The sequence below is a fragment of the Momordica charantia genome, assembly GCF_013281855.1.
Source record: "Momordica charantia cultivar OHB3-1 chromosome 8 unlocalized genomic scaffold, Mcharantia_2.0 BLBB01000008.1, whole genome shotgun sequence".
Lineage (NCBI taxonomy): Eukaryota > Viridiplantae > Streptophyta > Magnoliopsida > Cucurbitales > Cucurbitaceae > Momordica > Momordica charantia.
In genome coordinates this window covers 10,384,268-10,400,299 of record NW_028275166.1, presented here as the reverse complement: position 1 = coordinate 10,400,299, position 16,032 = coordinate 10,384,268, and the positions used below count along the sequence as shown (strand labels likewise).

Below are 16,032 nucleotides of genomic sequence, written 5' to 3'. Positions count from 1 at the left end.
ATAGTATCGACCCACAAGTGGTTGAGGAAGAACAACTCTGGACACTCTACGTAGATGGGTCCTCAAATTTTCGGGGATGCGGGGCAGGACTCCTACTAATCTCTCCAGATAAAGAAAGATTCGAATATGCGCTGCGATTCAACTTTCATGCATCCAACAACGAAGCCGAGTACGAAGCTCTACTAGCAGGACTAAAAGTGGCCAGGTACGTTGGGGTCAGGAACATACTAATACTTAGTGATTCACAGCTGATTGTGGGTCAGGTGAAAGAGGAGTTCCAGGCTAGAGAACCGCAAATGGAGAAATACCTTTCACAGGTAAGAAACCAGCTCGACCAGTTCTCAAAATATGAGATTCGACAAATTCCACGTGCTCAAAACGTCAACGCCGATGCATTAGCTCGACTAGCTGCGGCTTATGAAACCGACTTAGGCAGAACTGTACCAGTCGAGATTCTACCCGAGCCAAGCATAGAAGCTCAGGAAGCCATGGATATCGACAATCAAGGGCAACCAGAAGAAAACTGGAAGAGCCCTTTGATCAAATATTTGAAAGATGGGATCCTGCCTACTGAAAAGATAGAGGCCCAGCAGCTACAACGACGAGCGGCCAGATATGTGCTTAGAGACGACAATCTGTACAACAGAGGCTACTCGTTGCCGCTTTTAAAATGTCTAACGCCAGATGAAGCCGACTACGTCATGAGAGAGATACATGAGGGTGTTTGTGGGAGCCATTCTGGAGCACGATCCCTAAGTCACAAAATAATTCGACAAGGGTACTACTGGCCGACCATGCTGAATGACACGAAGCAATTCACCAAAAAATGCGACAAATGCCAACGGTTTGCAACCGTACCTAGACAACCGCCAGAGCCTCTGACAAGCATAATGAGTCCTTGGCCCTTTGCTCAGTGGGGAATAGACCTTATAGGGCCTCTCCCACTAGGAAAGGGCCAGACCAAATTTGCAGTAGTGGCAGTCGACTATTTTACTAAGTGGGCCGAAGCCAAAGCCCTAGCGACAATTACAGAGAAAAAGGTCACCGACTTCATCTGGAAGAACATAATTTGCCGCTTCGGAATACCCTACGCCATTATCAGTGATAATGAGAAGCAGTTCGACAATGCTGCCTTTCGAGAATTTTGCAGGGAGTTGGGCATTAAGCACATTTGTTCCTCGCCAGCACATCCGCAGGCTAATGGGCAGGTTGAAGCAGTCAACAAAATTATCAAAAGAACTCTGAAGACCAGATTAGAAAAGCTCAAATGGTTGTGGGCAGAGGAACTTCCCAACGCATTATGGGCATACAGAACGACACCTTGTACTTCGACAGGAGAAACGCCATTTTCATTATCATTTGGCTCTGAGGCAGTAGTGCCAGTCGAGATCGGACTCCCCTCCCCAAGGGTAGAGCAGTTCACTCTACTTGACAACAACGAATCCGTAAAGCTCAACCTCGACCTATTAGAAGAACATCGAGAAACAGCACGACTACGAACGGCTGAATACAAAAATCGAATAGCTCGATACTACAACTCGAAGGTCAAGCAACATGACTTTAGAGAAGGTGATCTAGTGTTAAGAAAGGTTATGCCCAATACAAAAGATTCAACTAGCGGTGCGCTCGGGCCAACATGGGAGGGCCCATACAAAGTCACTAAAGTGGTGCGAATAGGCACTTATGCTTTAGAAGACCAGCGGGGGAAGGCCTTACTACACCCGTGGCACGCCCAACACCTCAAAAGATACTACCACTAGTTCGACATATTTCTGGACATTTTTATGTTTCTCCATTATTTGGACCAACTAAGCTTATTGTAACCAAATCTTCGACAGGACGATTTTCCTACTAATAAAGTATTCGACGTTCGACGTGATACTTGAGTTCTTATGTTCATTCTGAAATAAATTTCTCAAGCAGGGGGCATCATATAAATATCTACATATCTACGACCTGAACATCTACATATCTACGACCAATCAAGGAACTCAAAATTGGGACGGACCTAGAAGCAGGCCGATAAATTGAAAGCCAATCAGTGAAACCAGGGAAAAGAATCCCGAGGTGCTGAGAAAGGCATGCGTACGGGCCCAGCAAGGTTAAAACAGAAAACAGGCAAGCCTAACCGATCAACGAAACCCACGGGTAGAAAATCATATGGCAAAAGCCAAAATAGGTTAAAAACCCGAGGGTGTTGATTTAACTGGGGGTTAAAAACCGGCAGAAGCCAAATATGTTAGAAACCTAAGGGTACCGACTAAACTCAGGGTATAAAGGCCATTGGCAAAAGCCAAGTGGGTTAGAAACCCGAGAGTAAACCGGAGGACCGAAATCCACGCATCAACAGGTACTTTTTTATAACTAATTGTTTATTATTAGTAGATGTATCATCATTATTAAATAAGACTGATTTTGGTGTGACTGACAATAAATAAGCTCAATCTAATATAGTTCTACTGTCAAATTTTAGCACATGTACACGAGACATTGGGAGAAGTCTTGAAGTTTGGAAGAGTAGAAATTCATAGCGAATTAGTTGTTACCATCCTTTAAAAAATTCAACTATCCGAGATCACAACAGATCTAGTGGTTTCTCTAATGACTAGTCCGTCGATTTACTAGAGAAAAAAAGCTCATTGACTTACAATGTATTGACATCAAAATCAATTTGATCTTCCCTCCAATCAATCTCGACCGACTTTCACTCATAATCATTGTTGAAGATGAGAGAAATGCCAATAGTTAATCGACCTTGGTCAACCGATTGTTGAAGCTTTTACTCGAGGACCAGCGAATGCTAAGATAAACTGATATTTACCAACGGTGATTTACAATTGATTTACGCCTAACGAGCTCTTAATAATGAAGATCTTTTTCTATTACTTATTTCTACCATATCTATAATAGCAAGTTGGTCACACCTACAATTGAAATAGAAACGAAGTGTTTCCTGGTCTAAAATGTAGAATATCGTCTCAATCATCATTTGTCAAGACTATTCTGAGTAAGTTCCTTGACTTGGACAAGATACCTAGTCCACGTGTGTGCCTACATGGATCACTAATACATCTCAGCAGAGCTGTGAATTTCCAGTCACAGCTGTATAAAATCTCTTTCATCCTTGGAATATTCATTGCTCCAGCTGCAAATAATTGAAGACGGTGTGAAAGACATGACAATAAGCCAAAAATAATTCCAAAATCTCTGATGCTCTATTTCTGGTAATCTTCTTCTTTATTCGCAAAAGAGAAGTTTCCTTTCTCCTTCCCATCCCTTGGTCCAATAGGAATCTTATGACCACTTGAATGGCCAACTGGAGAAGCGCAGCACATGGTTGGTCATACATATACTTTACAATACTTCACATTCATTAATACCCACTGCCACTCCACTCTCCACTAGCTGTTTCCTGTTTGTATTGGAAACTTCAAAGTCAAACTCTTACCTTCTCTCCACGTTACAATGACCTTCTCCTTCCCTTCTTCTTCCTCCAAGCAATCCACGTGGCTGCCGGAAATACTCCTCCTCCTCCTCCTCTCCACCGGAGTAACGTCCAGAGGTAAACATTACCCGCTACTTTCTACTCTCCGTATGTTCACAGTAGTATGATATTGTCTCATCTAACCTCTAACGTTATCTGTTGATCTTCAGAACTTGTGAAGAATTCAGATTTCGAATCTCCACCATCAAACCTGCCGAAGAATTTGAACTCAACATCAGTGGTGCTGAACAAAAACAACACAATCCCAGGATGGACATTTCAGGGAGGGGTTGAATACATAACAGTTGGAAAAAACATCTCATTGCCAGACAAAGGACATGCCATATTATTGGGTGAAGATGGAAAAATAAACCAGACTTTTACAGCCGATGCAGACTACTTGAATTACATACTGACCTTCGCGCTAGCCCCAGGCGGTCAGAATTGTTCAGCTACTGCTCCATTAGAAGTCTCTGCACCAGATTCTGATGCGATCTTTACCTTGAACCACCGCTATTGGAAGGAGCCATGGAAGGTCTATGGCCTCTATCTGGGCAGCTGGGGAGATAGAGAGTCTATAAACCTTGAAATTGGAAGCCTAGCAAATGACTCTACTTCAACTTCAACCTGTTGGCCTGCAATTGACTCACTTCATCTCAAGACAATGGGTATAGTGATGCCAGACAATGGTAAGTAAATTCTAAGATCCTCAAATTGTAAAATCAAAAAGTTTTCAATTAAGACAGATATTTTGTAATCCTTGTGCTACTCTCTACTAATGCAGACAACTTAGTAGTCAATGGAGGATTCGAATTCGGCCCAGATTTTCTCGAAAACACTGCAGGAGGAGTTCTACTTGATTCAGCTCCAACTCCTCTCTTTTCACCACTAATACAGTGGATTGTGCTGGGGACAGTCAGATACATAGATTCAAAACACTTCTTTGTTCCACAAGGCAATGCTGCTGTGGAGATGATATCAGGGGTTTCATCTGGAGTTCAAGCAGCAGCAAAACTCCAGGCAGGTTCTTCATATACCTTGGATTTCACTCTGGGCGACGCCAATGATTCGTGCGCAGCCAAATTTCTTGTTGGTGCTCAAGCTGGATCGACGTCTCGGAATTTCACATTGGAGAGCAATGGGACAGGTTCGGCTGTAAAATTCTCCATGACATTCAATGCAATTCCTGATGTTAATACAATCACTTTCCTTAGCTACACTACTACCCAAACAAAAGATGGAGACTTCTGTGGTCCAGTCATAGATGATGTAATCTTGCGTGTTTCTCATGGGCTCAGAATCTTAATGCCCTGGAAGAGTTTGGTTCCTCTGTGTTTAGTTACAATTCTCTATTTGCTCTGAGCCTGAGGAAGGATAGTGTCCAGGAATTCTAAATTTGACAAATTAGAAAGCCTATATCATTGTAGTACCTTTCTTCTTTGAGAAGTACTTAGAACAATATCCAGCAAATTTTTTAATAAATCTAAGACGAAAAATACATTTTATAGAACCATAATGATTGTTGCAATACAGTACATTTAGATTGTTATAACTTCATATCCTAGACCGGGTATAATGTTGTACCGAACTGGAAGCAATGTAGATTTATATACCACTTCTGCCTCGATGTACATTCTGAAAATGCTGCTTCATGTAATGATATAACTGAATTCCGCTGTAAATGTGACTCGGATATATGTCTACAACAGAACCTATATTTAGGAAGTTTGGAACACAACCATCAAAGGTGGAGAGCTTTTCATACATCGTCATTTTATCAGCATTTTTCTGACCTGTAAAGCAAGCAAAATAATGAAACACTGGACAATAGAAATGATCATAGTCCTGTATAACTATGAGGACTTGGAAGTATTGATTCCATAGAGAAAATATGTGACACCACCGAAAGTATCAAGCCAACCAATAAAATGGATATAACATAACAATAGTTTTTACTTTTTAGCATGCAGATGGCATTCTAGTACAAAATATCCTCTCATGTCCATAACAAATGATAACATCCTAAATTTCAAAGTAGTAACAACGGTTCATTCTGTTCTCTGCTGGTTTTCACATCTTTTAGCCTTGGACACGACAATGAAAAGGGAGAATCGGGCACCTAATGTAGAATCTGCAAAGTTAACATGCATCCACAATAGAACTTACAGAATAATCCATCGTTCTATTAACAAAGCACCTGTTGTAACAGGTGACCTATTTAATGATATTTTCTTTTCATGTTAATGTGATCATATTGATGTTAAGGTTAGCAAGGTCTTTCTTTAGTGTATTTCATCATATCAATGAAATATGTTGTTTCCTATTGAAAAAAAAGGGTTATCAAGGACCCAAGGTCATGCTAATGTGGATTAGATAAAAATATATATGATGAGTATAAGTCATGGTAATGTGATCCTATTGATGTTTAAGGTTATCGAGTCACAGGACAAAAGGATATAAAAAAACTCAGAATACTAACCGTATAAAGGTTAACTGTTAATAATTCTGATTCTGTACACAAGGCAACTAAGCTGTATCAACAAAATTGATCTTTGTTCCGCGTTTCAAGATATTTTTATATTCTTGACTTTTTGACCAGTCATCGATCTCACGAGCTCGTAAAACAGGCAGAGGATGCGAGAGTTGTCTTGTTTGCGCATTTCTGTAAAATAGAATCAGTTAGACGAGCACATCGACTGAGACAACTTAATATTTTATGCGTTTCACTAGCTAGTTACCTTATATACCATCCTATAGGGCTTGAAGAAGCTTTGTCATAAGAGCGAGCTTGCTCCAAAAAAGCATCCACATTCAGTTGATCAGCTATGGATGGACAGCCCCCAGCTAATTTCATCAGAACGGAGATGACCACCTCTTGTTGGAGCAAATGAGTAATCAAATAGATGAGAAAAGAAGTTCAAAAAAATTTCATCGACAGATAGAGGAGGGAGAGAGAGAGAGAGAGAGAGAGAAGAACTGGGAGGCTTCAAGTTAAATATATTTTGTACTTTAGAATCTTGAGCAACAAGAAGGGCAGCACGATCACAAGTTAGCTCTGCTGCTCGAAGCCAACGGAATAGCTGTTCTTCTAAGTTCTGTGCTAAGAAACCACCAAGCCCTACAAAACATAATCATTGAAATTTAAGTAACACAAAAACTTCTAGCCTGAGCCTACTTATTCCCTGAATTTTTCTTTCGTTAAATTATCACATCATAATCTTTGTGGTAACCATGGAGCAAAATGATCCTTTCATGCCATCAATTCTTACTTGCACACGAACAATGCCCTTAATAACTTTGCCTTTTAAAACTAGAATGCTTCATTAATTCTTAATATTAACTGCTCCTTCATTCTCCAAAAGAAATGAGCAACAAATTAGCCACAATAATTACATTATGCTAATCAGACCGTCATTTAAATACTTACCAGGTACAGAGTAAGCCCCCAGGGTAAGAATATTTGCAAATGTAAGCCACACACCATGATCACATTTTAGATGACCCAATTCATGAGCCAAAACAGCCTGAATATTTCAAGTGATAGAACATTACGTCTTGTGAAAGATAGCATCATGCACAAATGAAATAATAAATAAAAATATACTTGAGTTCCAAGTTATGGCATGGCCATGTACTTGATCAATGATATATGTGCTAAGCATTCTATATGTTTTTTGCATAAAAAACTGAAGCTACAAATTGATTCAGCAACCCAAGACTGCATCAATTTGCATAACCCTGGTAGGATGGGTGCCTATTAATGTAATTACAGCAGAAAACAATTGCAGACCTGCAGTTCTTTTCCTGTAAGAAGCTCCACTAGGCCAGTATGGACAACAACAAACGGCTTTTTACCACTTATGGCTAAAGTATAAGCATTTGGTACAGGACTTTGTCGGACATATAGATCTGGAGCGTCAACATTCAGTACTTTGGCAGCCTCAATCATCAATTGATGAAGATTTGAAAGCTGAAAATGGAAGAAGCATTTGCTAAACATTAACTATAAAATTTTAATGCTTAATCACGTCATGTTCACAAGGAACGACAAATGCTCATCATCGAATGTCCATATTAACTCCAAGGATTTTCTGGGAGAAGCAATTTTTTTTTGCATATTTGAATAGAAATCCTAGACACCCAGATCCATAAATTTAAATGCACTCACATAATTTATCCAAGTGAGAAAGTAGAGTTAGAAGAGCTATTAGACGTATTTAAGATCAGTAAGTGGAAAGATGCATAAACTTCACGTGTAATTTATTTAGCAGATACTACTTTAACTAGTCTCTCGTCTTGGTGCATTTCTTATTAAAAGAAACTTAGGGGTAAATAAGGGGAAAATAATCCATTTCTAATTAAGCAAATCTTAACAAGGAAAAAAAAACAGAGAGTCATAATGGATTTCTTTGGTTGAAAAACCTGATTTTCAGAAACAAGAATTGATGTTCCTATGTTCTCAAGAAGCATGACTTGCTCAGTCACGGTTCCTGCAATGACAAAACAACAGTGCCATTAAACAGAAAGTTATAAGCAGTATGTAGCCGAAGGGTGGCAAAACCAGATATGCAAGTAATTATTTGAAATATGTAATGTCTAAAAGAAATAGAAAAGGAATGAATAATTTATGTTAACGAGACCTCATACATAGAACATGTTTATGTAGAAGGTTAGGATCCACTGTCTTTAATGATTTGAGCATCCAGATGAGAACAACAATAATCTAGTTGCAGATCATGTTTGCTAAAGCTCTTTAGTAAGTTCATTAACTGGAAAACATTCACAAGATTAACTCCAACTTGCAACAACTCAGTCATGCCCCAGCCATAAAATTCGTATTCTCAAGCTGGAAATTCAGCAAGCATGACTGGTTTTTTCTATAGGCATGTGCAAATCGATTGGACACTTCAGAATCAATCTGGAAATTCATCAGCTCTCTTACCCAATAAAACCTTCCCGAGCTCGCTCAACCCTGGAATCGCCCGCAAAATCATTGTGTTCTGCATGAAAGAACAATTCTTGACTTAAGACGAGGTATCTGACCCAGAATGATATTTTTGAAAAATAAAAACTATTACAGTTAGTTGCTTTCACCTTAGACTTTCTTAAGATGATTTAGTTCGACCTCTACAAAAAAATAGAGAGACATGAATATGGTATATTGTTGAATCATTATCCAAAAAGACACTTGACTCCCCTACGGTTACGAGGAATCTTTCCTAACTAAAAGAATGAATTGAAAAGAACTCAATCTAGCTCTACAGCTTAAATTTTTTGGTTCAATGGTGATTTAAATGGTACCACACCATAGGATCCAAGTTCAAATTCCTACCATGTCATTTTCTCCTCATTTTAAACTACTAGCCCACTCGGCAAGCCTCATACATCAAAAGTAATATTCAAGTTCATATGTAAGGTGAGGGTGAGAAAATGAATTGCAACGATTATATTCATCTTAGTTTACATTAGGATAATTTAATGCTCGGACGTGGTATATTCCTCAGAATTCTGTATACGGCCACGCTTTAAACATAACCATCACAATAAATGAAGACAGATCATAAAATTTTGTTTACAATACTGGTCGTCAGATGAAAATAAAACGTGTCAACTGGTTAGTAAAAGTTCCTTCTCTTAGAAGAGCTAAAATTTGTTGGTTGAGTTCTATCTCCTCATATCCTTCCATTGTAACTCTCCCTCTCCCCGCCAATTTCTCCCATTTCTTCTCTTCATTTCTCTATTTCATTTTTCCTCTTCATATATAAAAATACAAAAAACCAAACCTAGGCCTTATATTCCATAAACAGTTTTTACTTGGGAGATTACGGGAAGCATGAGAAATATAATGTCCTGGCTGTATCTAAAAACAGTAAGTCGATATCAGATTCTTCATTAGACAATTATCGTTGAATATACTTCAACAATCAATAACGGAGAATCAGTATTTTATCAATCTCAGAAACCATGAAGTCGTGAAATACAATAACAAGAAAGCTAAACACCGAACAAAATTCCTGAACTGAAGAAACTGAACCTGCTTGTCGAGAGGATGGCGGAAATCATCGGCATCGAGGTCGCGGAAGGCCAGGGACGCAGCTCTGCAAACAGGATACCGATTTCTCTTACTCACCGGCGATCCGAAGGCAGTAAAATCAAATCTGTGCGGCGCTCCAAATCCGATTCCGCAGGGGGAAGGATTTCTAGTGAGGCAGAGAGAAGAAAAGGGAAGGGAAGCCATGGAATCAGAGAGAGAGAAGCGTAAACCAGAAATCGGAGATCTGAAATTTGTAGTTGGAGAGGATTGATTAAGGGAGAAGGGCCTGATATTTTTTGGCTTCACGGCCACTGCCCGTACTTATGGCGAACGTTTGGCGCCATTTCGTTTTCCGTTGACCGTTGATGGCGGCCACCAACGTCCGTTAAACTCGATACATTTGTTATTTGATTAAAATACTATTTTCTTTCTTGCACTTCATTTTAGTTCTTAGATTGTCCTTCTATCTTTGAAAAATAATCATTTTAATTTTTCGATTTTCTTTTTAATCTTATTTTTTCTATCTATTATAATTTTAGCACGACATTATATTCAATATATTTTTTTTAGAGTAATTACACTGATATATTTATTAAAATATAACAATAACAATGATTTTATATCAAATATGCATGGAATTTATGTTAAAAGTTTGAAAATAGAGACCGGTTGGATTGAATTGGGTTGAGGGGTTTTTTTGGACCAATCCGAATTTTCGGATTGGTCAATTTAGGTACCGATGGAATCAAAAATAGGTTCCAACCTAACCCTTATATTTTCAGGTTGGGTCGGGGGAAGAGAGATGATCAGAAGGAGAAATTATGGTAGAGTTTGTGAGACGGAGAGATCTGAGGGTTGCTAGAGCTATGTCACTACGCCGGCACAATGGACAGAAAACGACAATGGAGATTAGGATACAGTGGACTTTTTGGTGAATGATTCGCAGAAGAGGAGAAAACGATGGAGAAGAATGAAGAAGAAAAGTTTCAGTTGTTGCTCGCCTTCACGATGTTCTTCCACCGAAATACGAAACTCGAAGCGATGGGTTTCTCTGAAGGACTTTCTGAACGAAATCACGAATGGAGGAGAAGATGAGGGTGTAAGAGAGATGAGGGAGGGAGGGAGAAAATTTTTTTAATTTAATATAAGGTTCGGTTCGGGTTGAACCGATCAAATAATTTTTCAACCCGCGAACCGAACCGAAAAATCGGGTTGAGAAAAAAACCAATCCAATCAAAACGAAAATTTTGTAACCCAACCCAAACCCGGTTTGGATTGGATTGTTCGGGTTGTCGGTTTTTTTTAACACTCCTAATCAAAATGGTTATTTTTTAAAAGTACAATGACTACATCGAATACTTTACATAAAGATTAAAATAAGTCAAAGTTGGAAGTATAGAAACAAAAACAACCCAAAACTAAAAATGCATCAATCAAAATAGTGTTTTAATCTTGATATTTTTCAATTTAATCGCTATTATTTAAAAAGTTTTAATTTTGATCCTTATATTCTAATACTTCTTTCAATTATATCCTTTATCCAGAGTAGAATTAAGCCAAGCCCTTATTTTGAAGTCTAAGGTTCAAATATTCAAATACTTGCTGTACTAAAAAAAATTCTCTCTAAATTTCTCCAACTTGAGATGTGAGTATCTCATCAATAAATTTTAACCTTAAAAAAGAGAGAACCAAATTCAAAACTTTTAAACGATAAGAACAAAATCGATAAAACACCAAAAAACCATTAGAAGTCAGAACACGTTTAATCAAATACAAATGAGATTAAATTACAAATTCGATCCTTAATTAAGATTTATGTTTACTAATTCCATAATCTATAAAAGCTGTCTAATAAATCACGTATTGTATTTTAGTTCCTACAAATCACTAAAATTTGGACATTTATTTCAGAAGTTAAAAGACCAAAATGAAACAAACAATCAAAAGCTCATACAAAATTAGAATTTAATCCTAAAGAATATGATATGAATCTACATCTTCTTTTACAGTGAAAGGAAATAGATAACCAAATGATCATTTGCTTGACATCACAACTTTTATCCAAAATTCCAAAATCTACTCAACTCACTTTACCTTTATCAAAATTAAGCAAAAAAAGAAAGACCACACAATGCCTCGTGTTGCTCCAATCCATTTACCTACAACAAGTCTCAATAAGAAAAAGAAACACACAAGCCTTAAATTAAGGCTGCATTTTTTTCCTCATATATATATATATATATATAGCTCTCTCTCTATCATTCACTATTACATTATCTACTCACTCACTTTGTCTGATACAATACAACAAACAATAGTAATACAAGAAGAAGATACAAGTTTCCTTTTTACCACTTATTTTGGCTTCAGCCTCCACTGATCAGACTCATCCTAAGCTTGCGCTCTTTGGAAAATCTGTGTCTTAGCCTCAGCTGACAGGAACACCATTGAGCCCTCCCTCTTCATTCCCCCATTTTATGTCAGCCCACCATTGTTGCTTATGATGCAGAACCTGCCTGCTCACAGAGGTCTAGAAGATCCAATGTCTGCACCACCACCGAACATAATTTACAGAGTGAGAGGCATGGATACGGACACGAGATAATAGATACAACACGACACAGACACAGTCACACATTATTTTCTAAAAATCTAGGGCACGAACATGGCAAGGACGCATTTATTAAAAACATACAGTTTTTTTTTTTTAAGTATGCATCATTTTTATACATGAAGGAAAGTCAAAGTCAATAAACTTATTTGTTTTTATGCTTAAAATAATGAGTTTGATGTATTTTGCTTTCGAGTTTTATAATTATGTCCTATATTACTATTTATATCTATTTCCTACGCTTAACAAGTATTTGATGCGTGCTTGTCAGATTCGTATTCACTTTGTACAACTATGACACACATCTATTAAGTTAACAAGTGTCAGATACGTGTGTGATGTGTGATAAGTGTTCAAGTGTCGAAGTGTCCAACATGATCACGTTAACTAAACTCTTCTCCTCAAGTAAATATTTGAAAACCATGGGGAGGAGGGGGAGAGGAGTGGGGAAGAAACTTAACAACTGGGGGTAAGAATGGTGAAGGAAGTGATTGGAGAACAAGTTTGCTGCAGTACCTCAGGAATTGATAGTTCGAGGCGGAATTTTGGACCGTCATAGTGGTGCAAGACTGGCCTGAAGGAGTCTTCTTCTAATGCCCTGCAGAGCTTCCTAATGCGGATCTTAACCTATTAATCGCAAAACAAAGAACTTCTATAAGCAAATTATAAACCTCCTACGTACAGCTTGAAGTTTAAACCATGTGAAATAGAATATATTTCAGACGAGACTCTACCTGAGCAGGAAACCTGGATTCGCCCTTACATTTCTTGTCTTCCCAAGCAGTTGGATCAATGTTGGAACCCCCAAAACTTGCTGCCTGCAATATCCAATCGTAAGCCAAAATAAGCAGCAGAATTCAAGTCCAAGTACGACTACCTCTGAAAAGAAACAAACTTTACACAAGACTTCACTTTTCCCTTGAATGAGAATCAATATCCAAAAATACTTAAATTAACAATTTTCCATTACAAAAATGACATATTGGTGACATCTATAACTTCATTGAAATTAAGAGCACGATGTAGAGTTAATGATTAACATCCAACACCTATCATACAACTATTGGTATGTTCCTTATCGGTTATCTCATATTATTATGAACTCCAAATATTGTATACAAAACCTAGACTATGAGAAGATGTTAAACATGATGAAACTAAATGGAAAATTAGGTACCTAAAAAAAATAACATACCTCAAAAATGCCGTGTAACTGATGGGTGGTGTAGTTATAGAGAAACAGAGGCAAGCCTGGTGTTATTGCACGCACTGAATCCCTATACCTCGGGGGCAAACCTACAAATCACAAAAGGAATAAAGCATATGAGATCGCTGCTAACTATTTCCAGTAACCTTGCCACAATGTATTACAAGCTTGAACATAAAGTTCCAGTTGTAACTTTGATGTTAACAGAGTGAAACATACTAGAATTCTTATTGGTAATTTAGCACAATAGTTCAAACAGTTCATCTTGATAAGCATACAGTTAATGATATGCAAATATGAGATACACAGCTAACATAAAAAGTTTGGGAACTATTTATTCCTACATGCTGTATCCGAGAGGCCAGAAGAAAATTAAACAGGTTAAAAGAACAATTACCGAAAAGCTGTCTCTTTAAATCTTCCTGCATAGTATCATTGTTACAGACAAAGATGTATCCACCAAGCACTTCATTTCTGGGGAGTGTCTCTGTCGCTGGCAATGTCTTGAATCTTTTGTCAATCGCATTGATTGAGTTAGCATTTTCACCAACGTTATTGTTGGCACTGCTGTAATTGGTAATATCTTTGTTGACATAGTCATTGCCACTGTACTTGGTACCAGGTAGGTTTCCTGCAAGATTGGTATTGTTTTTGCCATACACGGCACTCATGTTGTAAATTCCACTCCTCATTGAACTTTTGTTAACGGTATCAGTCATTTTTGAATCCAAGTTCAACATGTTGAAGTTGAAGCTCTCAAATTTGTTATCTTCCTGAAAACCAAACTTTTCCCTTGGCCTGGCATCAAGAGAGCCCTTTGAAAAATCAAGATTATTCAGGCGGTCCCCCTTCAATCTTGTCTGCTCAGCCAGTTTAGATGCAGCCCATAACCATTTATGATCCTCAGAGACTTTTGTCTGACCTCGAAGCTCATCTCCCAATTGCCAAAAGCTATATGAACCGTCCATCTTGCAGCACTTGATTGTGATAAAGATGAATGAAGATCCCTGGAGAAATAATAGTGAGGAAAAGAAAAATAAGTTCATTCTTATCATCCGAGAGGTGGGGGGGCCATGACAGATAAAGTTGATTACTTGTAATTAAAGGATAAGCAATCAATCAAGAAAAATTAAAAGTTTTGGTGTTAAAAAAGTCAAACGTGATGGAAGTTCAAGAATTTTTCATTTAAATTGGTTTGTTATTATTATGGCAAATTGGTTTTAAAAAATTACTCTGGTAGATTATGGAAGCGTGTCCACTGAAAATTCCCTTAATACAGAACAAGAAATTTTCATTCAAAAAAGTAAATCGAACCATTTCTCCAAATTAATCTTGAAGCAAAATGAATCCCATGAAACTCCGTAGCTCCAGAAACACATGTGTGCTCCCAGAAGTTCAATTCCAATACCACTTTCGAAAAATGAAAACGATGCCTAACAAAAGGCAGAAATTCCCGTGAATTGATATTAGCTTGAAATGAAACACATTTCAAGGAACACAGATCAAAACTTCTCCACTTCAACCTACCGAAATCAAAAAGTTCATCTCAGAAAAACAAAAAAAGTCAAAACCCCACCTCCAATTCACAATTCAAACTCATCGCACAAGTCCAAAACAATGAAGATGCGGTGGTAAACATGAATTCAGTAGAGTCAAGCGAATCGCGTTACTCATTTCTTCACACATTTCCAGACTCCCTTCAGAACAAAGAACATAGTGGGTGGAAATGCGAAATCTTTACCGTGCACGGGGGCGCATTTCTAAACAAAACCCAACACCCAAATCCAAATCTGAACCACAAGAATCCACCCAGACACACAACAGAGCATCCAACACACAAGACACACAAATCAAAGACGTAACACACAAATAACAAAGTTCACAAAACAAACAAGAAACCGAGACGATTGAACGCGAAATTAGCAAGTGGAGTTAAAGAGTGAATCAAATCACCGAGTAAACAGAGAAGGAAAGAACTTGAAAACTATGCGGAAACGAAAAGAGAGGCGTGAGATTTGTGGATTTGGAGACTTACCTCAGAGTAAGAAGCCCTAGATTTAGGGATCCGAAGATGGAGAGAGAGAAAGAAGGGCTTTTTATGTGCTTGGCTGAGAAGCCGGGCGACAGGGGAAGACAGAGGAGTAAAGAAGGAGGATCTTTTCGGTATTTAAAGCACGATATGACGGAAATGACCTCGTGGAGTTTCCATATTTACGATTTTGCCACTACTTTCAAAATTTTGAATTGTAAGTCGATTGAGGAATGAAGCTTGATTTCCAGCCACATGTCATTTAATATGTTTCAACTAATTTGGGGGTTTGTTCTTATGGGTTTGACATTAAAAACACCGTCTTTTAAATGTATGTTTTAGTAAATTTGTTTGGGACGGGATGATATCATCGTTAGATTAATCGAATCATATTTATTTGGGTCTGCCTCTCTATCTCATGTTTGGAGACAACGTAATTTTGTGATTCATATGAGTGTTTCTCGTCTAACTTTAGTTATTTTACATCTTTTTTAGAGTGATGTTTGTGTTTGTGCTACTATTTGGTAGGATCTGTATTCTTTATATATTAGACTGTTGATAGTGTCTATTTGGGTTTTATTTTAATAAATCAGTTGTTATGTTATGTTTTGCTTTGTTCATGATGTATGTTGTGTTTCTTTCGTTGATTTCCTGGTTTTTAGTTGTG

At 37.9% G+C, this 16,032-nt stretch overlaps 3 protein-coding genes across 4 annotated transcripts; 1 reads left to right on the top strand and 2 right to left on the bottom strand.

Annotated features, from left to right (window-relative positions):
- Positions 1-2,796: 2,796 nt before the first annotated feature.
- On the bottom strand, positions 2,797-9,824 carry LOC111023380 (Peptidase family M48 family protein). Of its 2 annotated transcripts, XM_088127628.1 has the most exons (11): positions 9,519-9,824; positions 8,427-8,484; positions 7,907-7,974; positions 7,275-7,454; positions 6,912-7,008; positions 6,493-6,602; positions 6,223-6,356; positions 5,964-6,146; positions 5,098-5,277; positions 3,902-4,119; positions 2,797-3,695 (listed from the first exon to the last, which is right to left on the bottom strand). In XM_088127628.1, exons 1-8 carry the CDS (start codon positions 9,720-9,722, stop codon positions 6,011-6,013), a joined length of 987 nt encoding a protein of 328 aa, XP_087983754.1. In that variant the 5' UTR covers positions 9,723-9,824; the 3' UTR covers positions 2,797-3,695; positions 3,902-4,119; positions 5,098-5,277; positions 5,964-6,010. The 2 variants fall into 2 exon arrangements, with proteins under 2 accessions (XP_087983754.1, XP_022156498.1); XM_022300806.2 differs by having other exon boundaries at positions 3,902-5,277.
- LOC111023379 (Emb:.1 protein, putative (Protein of unknown function, DUF642)) lies at positions 3,425-4,994 on the top strand. The gene is made up of 3 exons (XM_022300805.2): positions 3,425-3,562; positions 3,655-4,173; positions 4,269-4,994. The coding sequence occupies exons 1-3, from the start codon at positions 3,466-3,468 to the stop codon at positions 4,844-4,846; spliced, it is 1,194 nt and encodes a 397-aa protein (XP_022156497.1). The 5' UTR covers positions 3,425-3,465; the 3' UTR covers positions 4,847-4,994.
- A 1,869-nt stretch (positions 9,825-11,693) lies between the features above and the next one.
- On the bottom strand, positions 11,694-15,515 carry LOC111023391 (DCD (Development and Cell Death) domain protein). The gene is made up of 6 exons (XM_022300816.2): positions 15,372-15,515; positions 13,734-14,343; positions 13,325-13,425; positions 12,864-12,947; positions 12,646-12,756; positions 11,694-12,064 (listed from the first exon to the last, which is right to left on the bottom strand). The coding sequence occupies exons 2-6, from the start codon at positions 14,302-14,304 to the stop codon at positions 12,017-12,019; spliced, it is 915 nt and encodes a 304-aa protein (XP_022156508.1). The 5' UTR covers positions 14,305-14,343; positions 15,372-15,515; the 3' UTR covers positions 11,694-12,016.
- Positions 15,516-16,032: the final 517 nt, after the last annotated feature.

What these genes read in the sequence shown, in the direction of transcription:
- LOC111023380 (XM_022300806.2), bottom strand. Translation starts at nt 9,722, where the DNA reads ATGGCTTCCCTTCCCTTTTCTTCTCTCTGCCTCACTAGAAATCCTTCC. An exon ending in GGGGGCTTACTCTGTACCTG is followed by an intron (nt 6,603 to 6,911) that starts GTAAGTATTTAA and finishes TATGTTTTGTAG; the next exon opens with GGCTTGGTGGTTTCTTAGCA. An exon ending in TTGTTGCTCAAGATTCTAAA is followed by an intron (nt 6,357 to 6,492) that starts GTACAAAATATA and finishes CTCCAACAAGAG; the next exon opens with GTGGTCATCTCCGTTCTGAT.
- LOC111023391 (XM_022300816.2), bottom strand. Translation starts at nt 14,304, where the DNA reads ATGGACGGTTCATATAGCTTTTGGCAATTGGGAGATGAGCTTCGAGGT. An exon ending in AGTTACACGGCATTTTTGAG is followed by an intron (nt 12,948 to 13,324) that starts GTATGTTATTTT and finishes TGGATATTGCAG; the next exon opens with GCAGCAAGTTTTGGGGGTTC. An exon ending in TCGAACTATCAATTCCTGAG is followed by an intron (nt 12,065 to 12,645) that starts GTACTGCAGCAA and finishes GTGGTGGTGCAG; the next exon opens with ACATTGGATCTTCTAGACCT.
- LOC111023379 (XM_022300805.2), top strand. Translation starts at nt 3,466, where the DNA reads ATGACCTTCTCCTTCCCTTCTTCTTCCTCCAAGCAATCCACGTGGCTG. An exon ending in CACCGGAGTAACGTCCAGAG is followed by an intron (nt 3,563 to 3,654) that starts GTAAACATTACC and finishes GTTGATCTTCAG; the next exon opens with AACTTGTGAAGAATTCAGAT. An exon ending in TATAGTGATGCCAGACAATG is followed by an intron (nt 4,174 to 4,268) that starts GTAAGTAAATTC and finishes CTACTAATGCAG; the next exon opens with ACAACTTAGTAGTCAATGGA.